The sequence below is a fragment of the Zosterops lateralis genome (genome assembly GCF_965231275.1).
Source record: "Zosterops lateralis genome assembly, chromosome: 31".
Taxonomy (NCBI): Eukaryota; Metazoa; Chordata; class Aves; order Passeriformes; family Zosteropidae; genus Zosterops; species Zosterops lateralis.
Genome location: NC_139791.1, coordinates 5,598,146 through 5,619,308, shown reverse-complemented (window position 1 = coordinate 5,619,308; position 21,163 = coordinate 5,598,146). Strand labels below are relative to the sequence as shown.

Below are 21,163 nucleotides of genomic sequence, written 5' to 3'. Positions count from 1 at the left end.
AATCTACTACTGCCTTTCCTTGCAACCAGTTGCCACTCAAAAGGCCTTAACAAAAACTAGCACTTTACACCAATTCCTATTATCTCCTTCTTTGCATCTTATCTTGCTTCCACCCAGACTTCACTTCAGAGTCTCTCACAGTCCTTTCCCAGTTTTCTTCCCATACAACCCACTGCTCGGGTACTTGGTGTGACCTCCTGCACACCAACTTTAAAATTTTCAGTTCACAATCAGCTTGATTAGAGCACTGTCCCCACTGGCCCTGGGCACACTCTCTGTGCTGATTTCCAGAAGAGCAATAATAGCTTCCTGCACAAATCCTACACAAACCACCACCTGTAATAATTCCCATATAAAAGCCACCCCTGTTATAACTCTAACAATCCGCAAACATAACCTCTGTGTCTCAAATTCCAAAAATCACAACTAAACCACTACAAAAAGGGACTTCACTCCCTTTTACCAAACTTACACTGTTCCTTTGTCTTTTCCCAATCTTCTTCAAAAACATTCATGTCCCAAATCCTAGAAACTAAATAACTGTTTCCATAAACTACATTTACTATTTCACACTCAGCATTTGCTGCTTCCCAGTAATAAGGTCACAGCAGCTTTGGAATGCACCTGGGGCACGCAGGTCTTCATCTACAGGACACACAGTACCACCTCCCCTCACACTCCTTACAGCAAAGAAAAACCCAAACTGGATGCCAGTCTAGTTTCCAATGAAAAATTGTCAGGCTACATACAAAACAAGGAATTACTCCCTCTCATCCCCATCACAATGAGTTCCTAAGTCCTCCCTCAATCAAGGGAGATTCCCAATCAAAAGTCAAATTATCTTTAGTTTGGCTTGAGTATAATCCTCCACAAAACACCCTTTCTGTCCTTCCATGCTCTGGTCTCACCAAGGCCAAGTCTCCTGTCACATTCAAGAAATCATCCAGTTCAAGCTGAAACCATTAAAAAGGGCCTGCCTAGACAGCCAGACCCTGTCAGCTGAGGCTCGAGCTTCAACTGCCACTTTCAACAGAACAAATCAGAAAACACAGACACAAGTAGATGATAGCTACCATTTTGCTGCAATTATGACTTTTTTCACAAGATGTCAATATTACCTCAAAAATAGACCACAACTCTTAAAGCCGTGGTCACTCTCACACAAGCTGCATGACTTCACAAAGCCAAAGTCTAAAAAGCATTCTCGACTCCACAAATCCCATGGAAAAAACTTACAAAAATACTATACTGGAACAGTCTCTCCAATGCTACAAGGAGAGAACTGTTTAAACTCAAGCACTGAGTGTCACAGCAAATGCCATCCTTGTTGCCTCCCGGGTTTTGTTCTGTTTAAGCCCAAACACCAGCTGTTACAGCAAATACCATCTGCTGTGACCAGGAGTACATACACACCACAGTCACAGTGCGGAGAGGTGCCTCTTTACAAAGGAATAAAATATTCACACAGCATGCAGTGCTATGCAGGGCTTTAGGCATTCACCCCACTCACTTCATTCATTCCCGGCCGTGTCAGTCGCCTGAAGACAGAACCGCGGGTCAGAACACCTCGAGTCCTTCGTACCCAGGGTAGGTCTCAACAAGTACTTGCACAGTCCCTCTGACAGTCAGGACACATTTAAAATGACAAGAGATCATAAAATAACAACAATGAACAAGGATTTGCCCCAAACTGTTAGCCAATTTGCTCTGAACTGCTAGCGAGCCCTCTATGGCATGACAAATCTTTCTGCTGTAAACCAATCCCACTGTAACTTGCAAGCAGACTACATGGGCTTGAGCTGAGTGTGGGACATCTCCCATGACCTACCAACAGCCTCCTGGCCACAGGTACACCTTACAGGCCACAATTTTCAATTTTTAAACTTACTGTTTTTTCAGGAGTTCTGGCAGCCCTTGTCTGTCCCTGGATGAACAGCTGGAGAGCAGAACCCTCTCTCCAGGGAGATCCCTGGAAACAGGATATCCCTGGAGAGATATCCCCCCAGTGGTCCACGACCCAAGCTGCTCTCACAGCTGAACACAACCCAGTCCTGTCATGGTTGCTAATTGATTTGCATAAAATTGGTAAGATCATGCACAAAAGACTCTCTAACTAGTTAAAGTTAGAAAGTTGTGTGCTTTATTCAATGTTGGATGGCATGGGAGTAGCCTCCCAAAGACCTGCACACCAATCACAAAGCTCTAGCCCTCTATTTATTTACAAAAGTCTTACCTGTTGACTCAATTACTCAAATGCCTATACATATGCATAATCCCAGCCCTGCCTATCCCTGCTTCATATTAAAATGAGATCAAAGACATTTACACTTGTGAAATTCTTCTTTCAAATTGGGTTGGTGGTCCTTGAAATGGGTCAGTGGCCTTGAAGGATGAAGTCAGAGATGTCTTCTTCACAGTGACCTTTGTACCTTCATCTTGTGGGCAGGCTACATGACCTCTTGGGCATAGTCCAAGCTCTCTTGCTTGGTTCAAATAGTTTTTTTGTCCAGGTGCAGTCATGGTTTTTTCCATTATCTAAGTGGTCCATCTATCATATTTCCTTGTACCAACACAGCTAAAATGAACAAGTAATATATTACCTATGCTCTAGCTTAAGCATCTAATAATTATTGATATTTCCACTTCATCTCTACTCTTCCAAAATAAATCCTAATCAATATAAATGGCTTCTATCCCTTAGCTAAAATCTTAACTCTTTAATTTCTTAACTTAAGGCACTGCAGGATGCTGCAGACAATTCCTGAAGCACTTGGAGGATTATTCAGATCCCCAAAGGATGTTCTCATGGTGCCAGCTCATGAACTGAAATGAGGAGTGGGGTCAGAGAAGAAAGGGCAAACAGGGATGGGTTGTTTGCAGGGGAGGGGACAAGGATGGGCAGTAGGAATAAATCTGAACCAGGAAAGAAGAAAAAAAGCAAAGGTGAAGCAAAGGAAATTATCAGGGAAGTTTGGAGGTAGCTGCCAGGCAGCCCTGGCTCTGAGCAACAACGTCTGCAGTGGGACAGGAAACTCACAGCTCATGGGAACAAACTTTCTGTGTCACCTCAGAGGCCATGACAAAAGTGAGGAGTTTCCCTCTCATCTCCCATCCCTTCCTGGCCCCAGAGGCTGATGGCATTTGTGCTCCCTCACGTTCATCTCCCCACACCAACACCATGGGGGTGCTGAGGCCTGCTCTGGGCAGTGCAAACAGGGGCTCCTGAGCCAGTGCTGCCCTGTCTGTGCCTGCAAGGTTCCTGCACCTGTGTGAGCTGGGGGAGAGGCCAGGGCTGCAGAAGGAGGATGTTGTTGGAAGGTGCATGAGGATACTCTGGGACATTGCCCTGGGGAGTCCAGGGCAGTGAGGATGGATCAGCCCCTGCTCTGCTCCTCCTTCCCATCTCCCCCAGGGCCCTTGCAGAGCCCCAGCCATGCTGTTTGTCCCCAGCCTGCCCAGGGCCAGCCTGGGGCTGCTCACGGGGCTTTTCTGTGCTGAGCATTGGCCTGGGCATGTTCTGGAGAGAGCCTGGGCAAGGAGCCTGGAGCCCCCAGGCCCTGCCCTGAGGCGTCAGCGCTGCCCCAGCAGTGCCCATGGCCTGTCCCTGCTGCAGCCCCGGCACTGCCACCCCCAGCCCTGTGCCCGGCCCCGAGAGCCCTCAGGCCCTACAGCAACACCAGGGCCAGGAGGGCAGCAGGGCAGGGCCATGGGAGCAGCACTGGCAACACCAAGGGCTGCTGGTGCTGGGCGCAGCTGCTGTGCCAGCCCTGATCTCCCCCAGCTCTGCACACAGACATTGCTGCTGCAGCTGCAGAGAAGGGAAACAGAAGAGGGAACCCAAGTGAAAACATTGCTGGGAGATCCTTTCGTTCATTTAAAGTTACTGAGAGCACAGATCCTCATTTACACAGTCTGGGGCCACAGAAAATGTGGAGAGAAACGAAACAAGAAAGGGCACAAATAATGGCCTCACTTTTTGGGCAAAACTAAAACACAGGAAAAAAGCCTAGACAACCAACCAAACAAGAGAAATCAAAGATGATTTTTATTACAAGCAGAAATTGGCAAACAATTTAATGTTTTTGAAATCGTCCAGTGATCAGTGTCCACACTGCAGCCTTGAGCTCCTGGTTCCTCAGGCTGTAGATCAGGGGGTTCAGGGCTGGAGGCACCACTGAGTACAGAACTGACAGGGCCAGATCCAGGGATGGGGAGGAGATGGAGAGAGGCTTCAGGTGGGCAAAAAAGCCAGTGCTGAGGAACAGGGAGACCACGGCCAGGTGAGGGAGGCAGGTGGAAAAGGCTTTGTGCCGTCCCTGCTCAGAGGGGATCCTCAGCACTGCCCTGAAGATCTGCACATACGAGAAAACAATGAACACAAAACAACCAAGACATAAACAAATAGAAAACGAAAGAAGCCCAAGTACTCTGAGGTAGGATTTGGCGCAGGAGAGCTTGAGGATGTGTGGGATTTCACAGAAGAACTGGCCCAGGGCATTGCCATGGCACAGGGGCAGGGAAAATGTATTGGCTGTCAGCAGCAGAGCATTGAGAAAGGCACTGGCCCAGGCAGCTGTTGCCATGTGGGCACAAGCTCTGCTGCCCAGGAGGGTCCCGTAGTGCAGGGGTTTGCAGATGGACACGTAGCGGTCATAGCACATGATGGTCAGCAGGGCAAGCTCTGCTCCCATAAAGAAGAGAAAGAAAAACACCTGTGCAGCACATCCTGAGTAGGAGATGGTCGTGGTGTTCCAGAGGGAATTGTGCATGGCTTTGGGGACAGTGGTGAGGATGGAGCCCAGGTCGGCGAGGGCCAGGTGGAGCAGGAAGAAGAACATGGGGCTGTGCAGGTGGTGGCTGGTGGCCACGGCGCTGATGACGAGGCCGTTGCTCAGGAGGGCAGCCAGGGAGATGCCCAGGAAGAGGCAGAAGTGCAGGAGCTGCAGCTGCCGTGTGTCTGCCAATGGCAGCAGGAGGAAGTGGCTGATGGAGCTGCTGTTGGACATTTGCTGTCTCTGGACATCCCAAGCTGCAGAAGGAGGAAAGGCAGTGACATTTGCGGGAAACTTTCTCATAGCAGAGACAAACCCCTTTCTCACAGACCATTCCCTGCAAGTAACACCTTCCCCTTGTCTATGTCTAAGAGGACTTCCTTTACTTTGGTTGCTGGAGCCCTGATTGCTGCTGGCCAATGTTCAGTGAGGAGCCAGATCTTGACCTGCAGGACACCTGGGAGTGATCCCTGAGCCCCAGTCAGTGCAGGGGAACAGTGAGGGCAGGGGCCAGTCCTGGTTTTTGAACTTGGATAAAGAGCCTCCTCCTAAGGCACAAGATCTGCCAGGGCCAAGGGATGGGGATTGCAGGAGGCAGAATGAGAGGTTCTGCTGTGCCTGGGGAGAATAGAGTCCAGTGAGGCAGGAGGATTTTCTGAGCCTTAGTGCAGACTGAGAGGAGCTGCTCTGTCCCTGTGACCTGTTCCCAGCTGCCCTGGACTTGGACCTTTCTCAGCTCCACTCCCGTGTTACCCTGGAAAGCCAGGAGACACTGCTGAAAGCAGAGGGATCCCTGGCACACAAAGTGGCTCCAGCCTTTCCCAAAGTCAGGCAGAGTCAACTCATTCCCAGCCTGCTCTGCCCAGAGCTCCCCAGGGCAGAGGGAGCTGGGACACGCCATTGCTGTGCTCAGCCTGCACAGGAGGAGCCCAAGGGCTGGGCCTGAGCCTGCAGCTGGAACTGCCATTCCCAGAGAGCCCCTCAGCAATGCCAGGCGCAGCAGGGCAAGGCAAGGAGAGAGAGATCTGGGCCCTAAGGAAAAGCCTTTCCCTGCCCAGCCCTGCACAGCCCCTGCCAGGCAGCAGCAGGGCAGGACAGTGGCCCTGAGGCCATGGTCAGCAGGGAATGGGCACATGGCAGGAGAGATGCCCTTCATCTCTGGGGCAGCTCTGCCGGCCTAGGAGGGGACTGAGGGCCCCGAGCCCCCGGGCTGAGGGCTGTGCTGGCTGGGAGGGGACACAGGAGCTGTGCTGCTCAGGGCAGTGTGTGCCCTGCAGGGCAGGGCTGGCAGGTGCCACATGTCCCCTGCAGCAGGGCTTCCCTCAGCACTGCCTCCCTCCCTCCCTGCCCACGGCTCTGCTGCTGGAGCTGTCCCAGCCCGAGCTGTTCCTATGGGCCCGGGCTCCTTCCCTGCCAGTGCTGCCAGAGCCCAGCCCAGCCCCTGGGCCAGCCCCTCTGCCCTGCAGCTGCTCGGGGCTGTAGGGATTAAAGAACAGCTCCCCCAGGCCTGGGCACCATGGAAAGGTGATGCTGGATGGATCTGGAGGCTGGGGAGGTGGAGGCACTTGCTGAGGTTCCCAGGAATCCTCAGTGTGATGGTTTAAGAGCCTCAGCCCCTGCTCTGCCCTGCACAGCTGAGTTTCCATTGCCACCCAGCTGACGCAGGGAAAAGGGGAAGCACAGACTGAGAAAAGCTGAGATTCTAGCAGGAAACCCCTGCCCTTTATGAGCTCATGAAAAATACCCTCAGGACCTGGGTATGAGCTGGAGAAAGCTGAGCAGCCCTGGCCCACACAACACCCTCTCCACAGCAGCAGGACCTGCCCTGGCAGGAGTCACTCCTTGCACCCACAGCTCCCCTCCAACATCCATGGGAGCTCCCAGGCAGGCTGAGAGCTGCCCCTGGCAGGTGGCACATCCCCTGGCCTGGCCAAGAGCCCTCAGGGCTGCAGCACCTGCTCTGCACCACAGCCCTGGGCAGCCCTGGCTGCAGCCCCAGCCTCAGCCCCTGCAGCCGTCCCTGGCAGCAGGAGCCGTCCTGCCCTGTCCCTCTGACGGTGCCCAGGGCAGCCCCGCTCTGGAGCACATCCTCCCCCAAAGCAGAAAGGGCAGCAGAGCCATCCTTACAGTGCTGTCAGTCCTGTCCTGGGTCAGCTTTAGGAGATCCCTGCAGCCACAGACTGACTGTGTCAGAAGAGGTGAAGATCTCCCTATGAAGAAGCTCAGAATTTTCCCTGCAGTTCCTCTGAGCTTCTGTCTACTTCACTGCTCTCAGGCACCTGCAGGCAGTGCCCTCAGCCCTGCTGGGCTTGAAGAGAAGCTGCTTCTCAGAAGAAGTGCCTTTTTGTAGCTCTTCTTGGTTGCCAGGAGCTGCCTCTGTGCCAGGAGCCCAGCCCAGCTCAGCAGCACAGACACAGCACAAGGACTTTAACGGGCCTCTTGGGGCTTTGGTATTGTTTAGAGTCTTGTCAGTCCCTTAGAGAGTGTTCAACAAACTTCTTGCACACTTTACAGTAAAGTGAAACTCCAAAGTTTCTTGAAATTTTAATGGGTTCCACTGAGAAAGTGTCCCCAGGTTCCAGTTAGAGCAGAACACTGCAGGCAGCGATGACAGGTGGGGACAAACAAAGCAAAGGTGTTTCTGATGATGACCAAACCTGGATGTATTTCAGGAATGCCAAGGGCCAAGGCCTGAGCCCCAGCCCCTGCCAAGGCACATCCTGTCCCTCCCTCAGTGCTCAGGGCTCTTCCCAGGCCACTGGGATGTGGGGATGTGCAATGCCAAGGGCAGGACCATGGGGTGGCCCCTGCCAGGCTGCTGAGCAGGGCCAAGGAGGCAATGAGGCCCCAGGGCTGCAAGGGTCACTTGTCTCCTGCTCATGGCTCAGGCCCAGGCCCAGCAGCCATGGCCCAAGTGCTGCAGGAGTTGGCTGTGTCAGGGCCTTGCAGCTGCTGCCCATCCCTGTGCCCTGTGCAGCCCAGGCTGTCCTACGGTGTCCATGCCCTGCGCCTCTGTCCCTGCAGGCTGTCGTCATCCTCCGGCTGCCCCACCTGGCTGGGCCCTTCCTTTGCTGACAGCTCTGCCTCCTGCCTGCCTCTGCCTGGTCACACAGAGCCTTGGGTTGCTCCAGACTCCTTCTGGGGGATATGTTTTGTAGCACACCTCTGCCCTGGGACAGAAATTCCTTACCTCCTTGTGTTCAATCTTGTCTCCCCGAGCTGCGCTTTGCATTAAGTTTTTCTTTCTCTGGCTGTTCTCTCCTATGTCAAAAGGATCCACCGTCTCTAAAACCACTCTTCAATCCCTCCCAGGGCTCTGGTCGCCTGTCCTCAGTCTCCACTCCACTGATCACAGGGCTCCTTTGTCCCTATATGGTGGCCATGTTCTTGAGGCCTCCATACCTCTCCCTGGATATAGGGAATTTTAGAGGCAGAATACCATTTCTGGGCATTAACACCTGGAGGAGAAGAATGGTTCTTTTCCATAGGAAGGAAAGCATGGAACACTGATGTTTCAGGGGCAGATGAAAGGTGGACACCAGAGGCCAAGGCCAGCCAGACCTCTCTGTCCTGGTAGCTTTTGTCTGAAAGCAACCCTTGGATATAGGGAATTTTGGAGGTGGAATCCCACATTCGGCCATTTCTGTGTTGATAAGTAGGATGGTTCTTTTCCACTGGAAGGAAAGCACAGAGCCCAAGTGTTTCAAAGGCAGAAGAGGAGAGAGGTGGATCCTGGGAAGCCAAGACAGCCAGACCTGTTTGTCCTGGCAGCCTCGCTGGAACCCAGGGGACCATTGTGACAAAGCAGGACCCAAGGGAACCATGGAGACCATTGTGACACTAAGGAAACTCATGGAACCACGGTGACCATTGGGATGCTGTGGAACCTCATAGATCCAAGGGTCCATTGGGACATTGTGGTGCCTCATGGAATCAAACATTGTGAAACTTGGAGGCCTGATGGAACAAGGGTTTCTATTGTGACACTGCAGAACCTCATGGAATCAAGGTGACCGTGTTACACTCCAGAAGCTCATGGAACCAAGGGGCCATTGTGACACTACAGAACCAAGGAAACTGTTGTTGACAGTACAAAAACTCATGGAATGAAAAGTCCACTGTGACATGATGGAACCTCATGGACCCAAGGGTCCACTGTGACTCTGTAGGGCCTCCTGGAATAGAGGGTCCATTGTGACACAGTGGGGCCTCATGGAACCAAAGAGCCTTTGTGACACTCAAGAACTTCATGGAACCCAGGGTCCATTGTGACATAGCGGGGCCTCATTGGAACAAAGGAACCATTGATGACTGTACAGAAACTCATGGAACCAAGGGGCTGTGGTGACACAGCAGGGCCACATGGAACCAAGGAGACCAGTGACATTTAGGAACCAGCTGGTGGTTGGATTTCCTTTCCTTTTCTTTCTTTTTATTTTCTTTTTACTTGTGGAATCATTTCACATTGAGTTGCTAAGACATGCAGTGATGGCTGAGTGCCTGAGACAGGGGGAGGTGGCCACACCTCAGGGAAGGAGGGTGTCTGGTGTCACTCCTCTGGTTTTTGGGAGTTGCTCTCAGAGGGCCAGACATACCACAGTATGAGAGGCAGCTAAATGACGAGGCTGGGGCAGTTGGGGGTTCTCACTCACTCTCAGCTTTGGGAAGAGGATTGTGAAGCTGCTGCTTGGGGAAAGGAATTTCACCACCACTGCTACAACCCAGCTGGGAGCTGCCTTTCTCCTGCTGCTGGGCCCTGCACCCCCTGCCCTGCTGGGACATCCCGCAGTCCCAGCTATCGCCGCAGAGTGTCTGATACATCTTGTCCAGCACCCCAGGATTTCTGCTCATCCCTGCCCTTCCAGCCTGCTGCTCCCCAGAGTCCTGCCAGGGCCCTGGGATCAGCAGCCCCAGGGGTTTGTGCAGCGAGGCCTCTCTTCCATCCCTCCCGGCTGGGACAAAGCCGCCATTCCCGCGCGCTCCCCGAGCCCGCGCCACAGCGCCCCCTGCAGCCGCGGGGGAATCATCGCACCTGCCCCGCCCACCGGGAGCCACCAGTGCCCCTGCTGGCTGTGACCGGAACTGCACCAAAGGGGAAACTGCCCACGGCCGAGAAGGGCTCACTGGGGGCCTGGCTCTGTTTGTTGTTAATGCCACAGTTATTGTTGTTTGCTTGCCTTGTTATACATGCTAGTAAAGAACTGCTGTTCCTAATCTCTTTTTTTTTTTTTTTCCTGAGATCCCATCCTAATTTCAAAAATTATAAAGATTTGGAGGGAGGGAGTTTACATTCTCCGTTCCAAGGGAGGCTCCAGCCTTCCCTTGCAGACACCTGTCTTTCAAACCAGGACTGAACCTCACGGAATCAATGGTTCATTATGACACTGCAGAAACAAGGAGGGCAATGTTTTCCCTATGGAAGGTGACAGAACCAAGCAGCCATTGTGACACTTAAGGGGACTCATTGACCAGGGAGACAATGTTGACACTACGGAACCTCATGGAACTAGGGGTTTATTGTGACTCTGGGGTCCCATGGAACCAACTGTCCATTGTGACACTGTGGATCGAAGGAAATCATGGTGACACTACAGAAAGCTCATGGGTGCAAGGGTCCAATTTGACACAGCAAGAGCTTGTGGAACCAAGGAGACCATGGTCACACTACAGAAGCTCATGGAACCAAGGAGCCCCTGGGACACAGGATGGCCACATAAAGGCAAGGGGCCATTGAGACACTGTGGGCTTCGATGGAAAAAAGGTCACAGGTGATAGTACAGATGCTCATGGAAACTATGAGATGTTGTGACACTGCAGAGCCTCATGGAACCAAGGAGCCAACTTATGGGGGCACAAGCATCCCAAGTAGGGAGCCCTATGTCCGTAACGACACAGGCTTCCCATCCCTTGTCCCCGCTGGCAGTTCCTCTGCTGCCACCCCCTCTCCTACCTCTTCCATCTGGCCTGGGTCTGTCGGCGGCACCCCCTTCAATAGACGCCATGACTGCGGGAACCCCCTCTGAGATCCCGTCTGCGCAAACATGGGAACGGCCTCACTCACCCTTTCCGCCGCAACCAGGGTTGGTCCGAGCAGAGGAGAGAATCCTCTCTGCCGCACAGGCGGCAATTCCACCCCCACAGCCCGCAAAAGGGAGGCAACCCACTGCCACCAGTTCTCCCTCTGCTAGCAGGACCCGTTTGAAAGCCAGGATGATGGGTGATGAATGGGGAGAAAGTGAAAATGAGGGACACAGTTTACTTCCATTAAGAGAAGTTCTGATGGCCCCCGGGGTTATCGGGTTTGTGAATGTTCCCCTCAACACAGGAGATGTAAGAGCTTTTAAAAAGGAAATGGGACGATTGTTGGATGATCCTTTTGGTGTGGCAGACAGGTTGGATGAGTGCTTAGGAAGTAGTATCTATACCTATGAGGATCTGATGGAAATCCTAAGGTCTCTGTTTAACAACGAGGAGAGAGAAATGATAAAGCAGGCGGGTATTAGAGACTGGGACAGGCGCAATCCACAGGGGACACCTGGTGATCAAAAATGGCCCAGCTCTAGTCTGAGCTGGAATGCTCAGACAGAGGACGGGAGAAGGAGCATGATAGACCTGAGGAATATCATAATCCAAGGTATTCGGGAAGCCATCCCAAGGGGTCAGAATATCAGTAAAGCCTTTAATGAATGTCAGGGGAAAGAGGAGTCCCCCACTGAATGGATTGAGCGATTGAGGCGAAGTCTGCAGATATATTCTGGGACGGACCCTAATTCCCCCGTGGGGGAAGTGTTGCTCAAGACACAATTTGTGGCAAAATCTTGGGAGGATATCTGGAGAAAGTTGGAAAAGATAGAGGGCTGGCAAGATAAGAGCTTGCAAGAGTTGCTAAGGGAAGCACAGAAGGTGTACATGAGGAGGGAGGATGAAAAACAGAAAGTACAGGCTAAGGTTCTGGTAGCAGCTGTAAAGGAGGTCCAAAGAAAGGAGCAGGCATCGGGTAAGTATAAAACCTTACCCCGAAAGGTCCAAGGCCCCTGCAAGACAGCCCCAGTCACAAGGAGGGAACTGCCAGAATGTTACTATTGCAAAAAGGCAGGACACCTTCAGAGGGATTTCAAGAAAGATGAAAAGATCTTCCAGGAGGATTAGGGGTGTCAGGGGTTCTTCACCTTGGGGACCAGAACATCTAACGAGCCCCTGGTAAAATTGAAAGTAGGTCCCCAGCGACAAGAAACATTTTTTCTGGTAGATACCGGGGCAGAAAGGAGCACTTTACAGCACTTACCAAAGGGGTGTACGGCCAGTGAGGAGAGAGTTATGGTGGTTGGTGCCAGAGGGGACCCTTTTAGAATGCCGGTGATAGAGAATGTGGAAAATGAGTCGGAAAACAAAGTCTGTTTGGGAAACTTGTTGTTAGTGGAGGAAGCTGATTACAACTTGTTAGGGAGAGATATGATTATCACCCTAGGAATAAGCATAGTGGTAAAAAGTTCTGATCTGGTGGTGAAAATGTTTAAGCTCACTGAGAAGGACAAAGCAGACATCAATCCGGAGGTATGGCACTCTAAAGGAGAGGTGGGGAGACGAGAAATTGACCCCATTCACATCGCAATTGAGAACCCCGAGGACCCTATACGGGTCAAACAGTATCTCATTCCCCTGGAAGGGAGAAAGGGACTGAAACAGGTAATCGATGACCTTTTGAAGGGAGGAACCATAGAACCATGCATATCCCCCCATAACACCCCTATACTGGCTGTGAAAAAGGCAGATGGAAGCTATCGGCTAGTTCAGGATTTGAGGGCAGTGAATGCTCGAACCAGGACTAGGTTTCCGGTGGTGGCCAATCCATATACTTTATTGAATCGGCTCATGCCCGAGGATGTGTGGTATAGTGTGATTGACCTGAAGGATGCATTTTGGACTTGCCCCTTTGATGAGAAAAGCAGAGATTACTTTGCTTTTCAGTGAAAGGACCCTGATACCAACAGAAAACAACAGTTAAGATGGACAGTGCTTCCCCAAGGATTTGTAGAATCCCCTAATCTGTTCGGGCAGGCTCTGGAACACCTATTGACTCAATTCACCCCAAAGGAAGGGACAAAACTTCTGCAGTACGTAGATGATCTGCTAATAGCTGGGCCCACTGAGGAAAGCGTGAGGGAATGTACTGTGGCTTTGCTGAATTTCATTGGAGATAAGGGTTTGAAAGTTTCTAAATCCAAACTGCAGTTCACGGAGCCTGAGGTAAAATATTTGGGTCATTGGCTAACCCAGGGGAAAAAGAAATTAGACCCTGAGAGGGTGGCGGGAATTATAGCATTACCCGCTCCAAAAACTAAAAGACAGATACGTCAAGTGTTGGGGCTCCTGGGATACTGCAGGCAATGGATTGAAGGTTTCAGTGAGAAGGTGAAATTTCTTTATGAAAGGTTAAACACTGATAGAGTGAAGTGGACTGATCAGGATGAATTGGACTTTCAAAAATTAAAAGATGTTCTCATGACTGCCCCAGTACTGACCCTCCCGGACGTAAATAAAGAATTCCAGTTGTTTGTAGATGTTAGTGAGCAAACAGCACAAGGAGTCCTGACTCAGGAATGGGCAGGTAAAAGAAAACCCATAGGTTTTCTATCGAAAATCCTGGACCCTGTGAGCCGGGGATGGCCTACGTGCTTACAGGCAATAGTAGCAGTGGCGCTCCTGGTGGAAGAGGCGAGGAAAATCACCTTCGGGGCCTCTCTGGTAGTTTACACCCCTCACGATGTGAGAAATATTCTGCAACAAAAGGCAGAAAAGTGGTTGACTGACTCTTGGCTTCTGAAATATGAAGCCATCCTGATCAGCTCCCCAAGATTGGAGTTAAAAACCACCTCGGCACGGAACCCTGCACAGTTCATGTTTGGAGACCCCTCCGAGGAACTGTTGCAGGACTGTGCTGAGATCGTGGAACTCCAGACAAATTAAGACCCGATTTGGAGGACCAGGAATTGGAGGGAAGGGAAAAATGGTTCGTGGATGGGTCGGCAAGAGTAGTGGAAGGAAAGAGAAAATCGGGGTATGCAGTGGTGGATGGCAGAACAGGAAAAGTGGTGGAATCGGGCCTCCTGAGGCCCGAATGGTCGGCCCAAGCTAGTGAGCTTTACGCTCTCCTAAGGGCTCTCAAAAGGTTAAAGGGAAAAAGGGGGACCATATTCACAGATTCCCGATATGCGTTTGGGGTGGTTCACACTTTTGGAAAAATTTGGGAAGAGAGAGGTTTGATAAATACGAAGGGGAAAGGTTTGGTCCACGAGGAAATGATTCGGCAAATCTTGGAGGCAATCAGGGAACCCAAAGAGATTGCAGTAGTCCACGTGAAAGGGCATCAGACCGAACTGCAATTTCAAACCCGCGGTAAAAACCTGGCTGATCAGGAGGCAAAAAGGGCAGCGTTGCTCACGGTGAGAGTCCCCAAGGTGGTCAGGGAGGAGGACTCCAAAACCCAAATATGTCCCTCAGAAAAGGACATTGAAGGATTCAAAGAGATAGGAGGAGCATTGGAGATAGGAAAGTGGAAATTGCCAAATGGGAGGAAATTGGTCCCGAAAAGTGCGGCCAGAGGGATCCTGAGACGTCTGCATGAACAGACCCACTGGGGAACACAGGCATTGGCTGACCAGTTCTTGAAGTTTTTCGGGTGCAAGGGAATTTTTGAATTGGCAAAACAAGAGGTACAAGGGTGTGTGATTTGCCAAAAGGTGAACCAGTCCAGATCCAGACAAACGGCCTGGGGAGGTCGTCCTCTTTCATATCGGCCGTTTGAAAGAATCCAGATGGATTTCACTAATTTACCAAAGGTCGGAAGATATAGGTACTTATTAGTAATAGTAAACAAATTGACACATTGGGTAGAGGCGTACCCAAGGGCAAAAGCTACGGCCCAAACGGTTTCCAAAGTATTATTGGAAGAAATAGTCCCCAGGTATGGAATCGTGGATTGCATAGATTCAGACCAGGGGACCCATTTCACCTCAAAAATCATAAAACAATTAACCGAAGCTTTGGGAATCAGATGGCAATATCACACCCCCTGGCACCCTCAAAGTTTGAGACAAGTGGAGAAAATGAATCAAACCCTAAAATCACAACTGGCAAAACTCATGCTAGAAATGAAAATGTGTTGGGTGAAATGCCTTCCCCTTGCTCTGCTTAATGTAAGAACCATGCCTCACTCTGATACGGGGCTGTCCCCATTTGAGATGTTGTATGGGATGCCATACAAACACGGAATGCCTGTGGGACATCCCCGAGTCAAGGATGTGCAATTGCAACCTTATCTCATCACTATAAATAAAAATTTACAGGAGCTTCGAAGGCGTGGACTCATTCCCCAAAGTGCCCCTCTTGGATTTGCAATTCATCAGATTCAGCCGGGAGACGAAGTGTTGATCAAAACTTAGAAAAAAATCCCTCTCACCCCGCAGTGGGAAGGACCGTTCCTGGTGCTGCTCACCACTGACACCGCAGTTCGAACCGCAGAAAAAGGTTGGACTCACTTGTCAAAGGTGAAAAAGATCGAGGACCCAAAAACCTTGGATTGGAAGGTCACTACTCCTCCAGGAGAACTCAAAATCAAACTCCAGCGTCAACCTAAATGACCAGTCAGATAAGTTGCAATACCCCAGACTGTGAATGCTTTCCTTTTATTCATTTTGAGTGTGTATACTGTAAACAGGTTTGGGTCGCCCACTGTTGGGGAGGGAATCGACCTAAAGGTTTGTGTACTAACTGTCTAGTCGAGGAGCAGGATAACACAGACTGTCTCTTAATACTTGCCACTCGGGCCGGACTTTTGGAGTTAGACTCTCCTGAGTGGTACCAAATTTACAGAAAGGGAATAAGGAGAAAATTGGACGCTAAAGCACAGGCTTTAGCAATTGAGTGCCAAAGGACCACCAAAGTACCTTGCCAAAAAGATACAATCAAATTATCCCAGTGAGCAACCTACAAAAAAAGGTTTGCCATCAAAACCACACAAGCCCCTAAAGCACACCCTTGCTGCCAAAAAGATGGTTTACCCCGCTGTATGTTCACATACAGGCGAAAGGCAAAGCAAAAGAGTATTTCAGTGGAAAATCCTAAAAGTCCTAAGTCTAGCCGTGTGCTAAACCAAAAAGGCCCTTCCAAGGGCGCTCCTAAGAGAGAATCCTCCGGCGAAGTGTGAATGGTGCTTAACAGCTCCAGAAACCGGGCAGATAATGAATTGTCCTCTAAAAAAGCAGTTAAGTGATTGTTAGGCTAATAGCACTCGATTTCACCTTTGTGAATTGAAAAAAAAGGTCCAGTGCCAACGCTCAGAGGCAAGTCCTAAGGGCAAGCTGTTCAAAGATCCTGCTCACTCATTCATTAGACAAAAGCGCGAACTCAAAATTCCTTACCCTGTGCAAACATGTAAGCAATATAACAAAACTGTATGAGTGGAAAAAAAAAGGCAATCTACTTTCCTTGCCTATTACAAGGTGAATCCCCTGTGCTACGACAAAACGAAACTAAAAATATGTAACATAAGTAAAAAATTGTATTAAAAAAAAAGAATCTCAAACATAAAGAAATAGGTTCCTTTGATACTAAACCCATCATTTTTAACTTATTACCTCCAAGTGATAATCATGTGTGTTTACAGTTTGATCAAGCCTTTTGTTTTTCAAAAGACAAGGAAGGGATGGACCCTAAAAGTAAAATGAAGCAAGTAACGTTAAAACTAAAGAGACAAAAAGCTAAAGCCAGAAAGAAGAGAATTAAGCAAAAAAAAAAAAAAAAAAAAATTGCTCAGTAAACAAAAGATTTCCAGCTCCTAACCAAAACTTCTTTGTAGAACTAATGCAGGAAATAACCACCGAGTTGAAACTAACAAATTGCTAAATCTGTAGAAGATTAAAGTCAGCCAAAAGGTGGCCCTGAAAAAAAAAAAAAAATTAGCCCCAAAACAACTCCTAAAATAGAAGAGTTCAAAAATATCAAAAATCATAAAAAAACCAAAAGAATAAATTTAAAAAAAAAAGAATAGTCGGCACTATCTGCATTAGCCAAAAAAAGAAGGAGTTTACCAATCTAGTAGGTTATACTCCTTGCATAAATACCTTAACAGTGAATAACAAAACAAAAGTCTAGCAACCCAAACCACCCTCCAAATATTAAAGCAAAATTCGAAAAAAGAATTGTAAATGGCTTAAAACCATAGAACTTTGTTGGCATAAAAGTCCCGGGGCTAATCCGTTTCAAGCATTAGTAAGACTGAAAAAGTACTAAGACAAGCCAAGCAAAACCAATGTAGGCTAAAAAGCTCCAAACAAAATATATTGGATTTGCAAAAAAAAAAAGCTTACAGTGAACTTCCCCAAAAATGGAAGGGGTCCTGTACCCTAGGCATAATAAGACCCTTTTTCTTCACCTTGCCCAAAGCCAAAAGCAATTTGCTAAGAGCACCTCTCTTTAAAACGTTGAAGAGACAACAAAAAAACGATAAGGCGAGAGCTACCCGTAGCCAGAGGCAACCAAAAATGGGGAGAGGAGGAGTAGCCCGCAAAAAAAATCATTAAGTATTATGAGCCAGCCACCTAAGCAAACGATAGTAGTTGAGAATATCAAACGCCCATTTACCTCTTGAATAGGTTAATTCGGCTGCAAGCAATGGTAGAGGTGGTTTCAAACCACACCTCAAATGCTTTAAAAGTCCTAGCAAAACAGCATTCGCAAATTAAGGCTTTTGTGTACCAAAATCGGCTTGCCCTAAACTACCTGTTAGCAAAGGAAGAAAAGGTCTGCGGCAGATTCAATAAATCGAAATGCTGCATTAAGATCAATGACTATGAAAAAACAATCAAAGGGCTAGCTCAAAAAATTAAAAAAGTAGCCCATGTGCCAGTCCAAAAATAAAATTTAATCCTTCAAGCTTCATAGTAAGACCAGCTATTTGAACAGAAAAAATGGTGGAAAAAGGTAGTGTTTTTCATAACATGCTCCATTGCGAGCATCATTTTACTCCCGTGTCTGATCCCTTGTTTCATTCGACTGATTCATTCAGTCGTCCAAAGGATGCAAATAGCCTCCCTTCCCATAGATCCAGAGGCAGCCCAAAAGAAAACTGTGTCCAAAATAATGAAGCTTGAAGAAAAAAAAGGTAAAGGGAGGGCCGCAGCAGCCCTGAAGAAATTGGAAGAGAGACAAAAACTCCAACAAAGTAATAAATCCTCTCAGGAGGATTGAAAAAAGTGTGATCTTAATTAGAATTAAGGTTGAAACAAAAAAAGAAACAAATTTTTAATTTGATAAATTATTAAGCAAAAGACTGTGATAAATTTGGGGTAAAAATTTGTGTATGAAATAATAATCCGATGTGTAATAAGAACAATGTTAATAAAATGTAAAATCCAGTAGGAGGCAAATCGTTTCTCCCCCAGCCTGCCGGTTTCAGTTGCGAAAACAAGACAAAAATCATCAGACTAAACAAAGACTCTGGCCAACCTTAATAAGAATCACTTCCTCGCCAATGCAAGGAGAAATTCCTTCTTGACGATGATGCAGATTTCATCAACTCCCTGGCACAACATGCAAACTAAAATCAACATAAGACTGACCTGTGAAATTGACATAAGAAAAAACCTTCCCGGAATAGAACAACAAGACTTGACAAAACCAAAAAGACCATCGAAAAGAAATTCAAACTATTCAGCCCACCCTAAACACCTGAACTGCCTAAGGGCAGAAAAATCCTATAAAACGGTGGACTGAAAGCTGCACAAGCGTGGATTTGAGCGTCTTGTACCCTAGTGTGCGAACCCCTATCCACCCAGTGCAGCGCTAATATTCTCCTATTTTGTAGTTTTCTCATTTTGCTAGTGTTCGATATTGTGTTATTAATAAATTGTCTTTTATTAATCCAATATTTGCCATTGCATTTATAACACTGGCCCAGGGCCCCACCGCCCTCCCAGGCTACAAGTCCATGCCCACATCCCATCTCAGCCGGGCCCCGGCAGCGCAAAGCCCTTCCCTGTCTCCTCTCCCTGCAGGCCCTTGCAAGGGTCTCTCTCAGCCAGCAATTGCCGCTCCTCCCTGCTCTGGGCCGGGAGCTGCAGGGTGACTTTTTGCCCGTGGCCCTGGCCTGGCCCAGAGCCGGGGCCAGGACCTTTCCCCGCGCCTCTGCGGCCGCCGCCTCCCTTCGCCCGCAGCCCAGCAGACGCAGCTGGCAGCTCCCCGGGGGCTGTGGCTCCTTGCCAGGGCCGGCGCTGGGGCAGCTCCCACCCGGGCCCCGGGCCAGCAGGGCCAGCAGCCCAGGCAACGGCTGGGCCTGGGCCAGGCCGGCCCCGGGCCCCAGAGCAGCAAAAGCTCCTTCCCCTGCAGGCCGGGCTGGGCTCTGACCAGGCTCCCCAGGGAATGCTCAGAGCCCCGAGGCTGCCCCAGCTCCAGGAGCCTTGGCACACCCCTGCCAGGGATGCCCAGGCCCCCAGTGCCTGGACTCCATCATCCCTCTGGCTCCCTCTCAGCTCAGCCCCTTCTGCCATTCTCACCTTTGCACAGCCCTGGCTGTCCTCTCCAGGGGCTGACAGAGCTCTGCCGCCTGCGCCAGGAGCAGGGCAGCCCCAACCTTCCAATGTTCCACTGGCTCTGGGACACCCCAGCGCTGGCAGCCCCCAACATTCCCTGCCTGGAGACGCTCCAAGGGAAGCGTCAACAGCTGCCGCCACTCACCACAACCCACCGGCCGCTGAGCAGCCCCGGCCTGGGCCCCTGAGGATTCCTCTGCACACAGCTCGGACAAGGGCCCTTTGCCTGCCCCCAGCCTGCACCAGGCAAGGGTCACATACACTTACACAGCTCTGCCCACAGCTGACAGGGTGGAGAGGATAATTAATTCAGAAAAAGAAACAAAACCCCCCAAGCAAAAGAACACTCCACCCCCAGCAGACCTGCTCTCTCCCTCCCTCACTACTTTGACCTGCAAACACACAGCTCCTCCGCCTGCAAGCAATCAGTCCTTTTAAAATATTGTATGGAAGACCATATGAGGTCCAAGAAGGAACAACACCTACCCAAGTAGGAGAAGAAACCCTACACAAAAATATGGCAGCCCTGAACAAACAACTTGGAGAACTGAGAAACACGTGGCTGGGGCTCAGAGCAGAGAACTAGATGGGCCAGTACATAACATGCAGGCAGGGGATTATGTATATCTATTATCTTTTGCAGAAAAGACTGTACAACCCCAGTAGAGAGGATAATTCCAGATTCTTCTTACCACATTTACTGCAATCAAGATCAGAGACCAGAGCACCTGGATTCCTCACACTTGAGTGAAGAAGGCTCCTGAAGGAATCTGGAGAGCCACACTGGGTGACAATGAACTACTCTTCCAACTTAAATCTTAATCAATATAAATTGCTTCTATCCCTTAGCTAAAATCTTAACTCTTTAAATCCTTAACTTAAGGCACTGCAGGACACTGCAGATAATTCCTGAAGCACTTGGAGGATGATCCAGATCCCCAAGGGACATTCCCATGGTGCCAACTCAGGAACTGAAATGGGGAGTGGGGTCAGAGAGGAAAGAGCAAACAGGGATGGGATGTTTGCAGGGGAGGGGACAGGAATGGGTAGTAGGAAGAAACCTGGACTAAGAAAGATGAAAGAAAGCAAAGGTGAAGCAAAGGAAATGCTCAGGGCAGTTTGGAGGTGGTTGCCAGACAGCCCTGGCTCTGAGCAACAACCTCTGCACTGGGGCAGGAAACTCACAGCTCATGGGAACAAACTTTCTGTGTCACCTCAGAGGCCACAAGTTTCCCTCCTGTCCCCCAGCCCTTCCTGGCCCCAGGGGCTGATGGCATTTGTGCTCCCTCACGTTCATCTCCCCACACCAACACCAAAGGGGGTGCTCAGGCCTGCTCTGGGCACTGCAAACAGGGGCTCCTGAGCCAGTGCTGCCCTGTCTGTGCCTGCAAGGATCCTGCACCTGTGTGAGCTGGGGGAGAGGCCAGGGCTGCACAGGGGGAATGTTGTTGGCAGGTGCATGAGGACGCTCTGGGACGCTGCCCTGGGGTGTCCAGCGCAGTGGGGATGGATCAGCCCCTGCTCTGCTCCTTCTTCCCATCTCCCCCAGGGCCCTTGCAGAGCCCCGGCCATGCTGTTTGTCCCCAGCCTGCCCACAGCCACCCTGGGGCTGCTCACGGGGCTTTTCTGTGCTGAGCCTTGGCCTGGGCATGTTCTGGAGAGAGCCTGGGCAAGGAGCCTGGAGCCCCCAGGCCCTGCCCTGAGGCGTCAGCGCTGCCCCAGCAGTGCCCATGGCCTGTCCCTGCTGCAGCCCCGGCACTGCCACCCCCAGCCCTGTGCCCGGCCCCGAGAGCCCTCAGGCCC

At 50.1% G+C, this 21,163-nt stretch overlaps 3 protein-coding genes across 3 annotated transcripts in view; 1 reads left to right on the top strand and 2 right to left on the bottom strand.

Annotated features, from left to right (window-relative positions):
- LOC310920762 (olfactory receptor 14J1-like) overlaps nt 1–21,163 on the top strand; it is a gene marked incomplete at its 3' end in the record, with an annotated part of 1,005,486 nt that overhangs the window by 229,549 nt on the left and 754,774 nt on the right. The gene's annotated exons all lie outside the window — the stretch shown is intronic.
- The window catches only part of LOC310920778 (olfactory receptor 14J1-like), a gene marked incomplete at its 3' end in the record, with an annotated part of 303,434 nt that overhangs the window by 89,101 nt on the left and 193,170 nt on the right, over nt 1–21,163 (bottom strand). The window lies entirely within an intron of this gene.
- On the bottom strand, nt 4,074–5,006 carry LOC310920773 (olfactory receptor 14I1-like; the record flags this gene model as incomplete). Its single annotated transcript, XM_083880828.1, has 1 exon — nt 4,074–5,006. The coding sequence occupies one exon, from the start codon at nt 5,004–5,006 to the stop codon at nt 4,074–4,076; it is 933 nt and encodes a 310-aa protein (XP_083736954.1).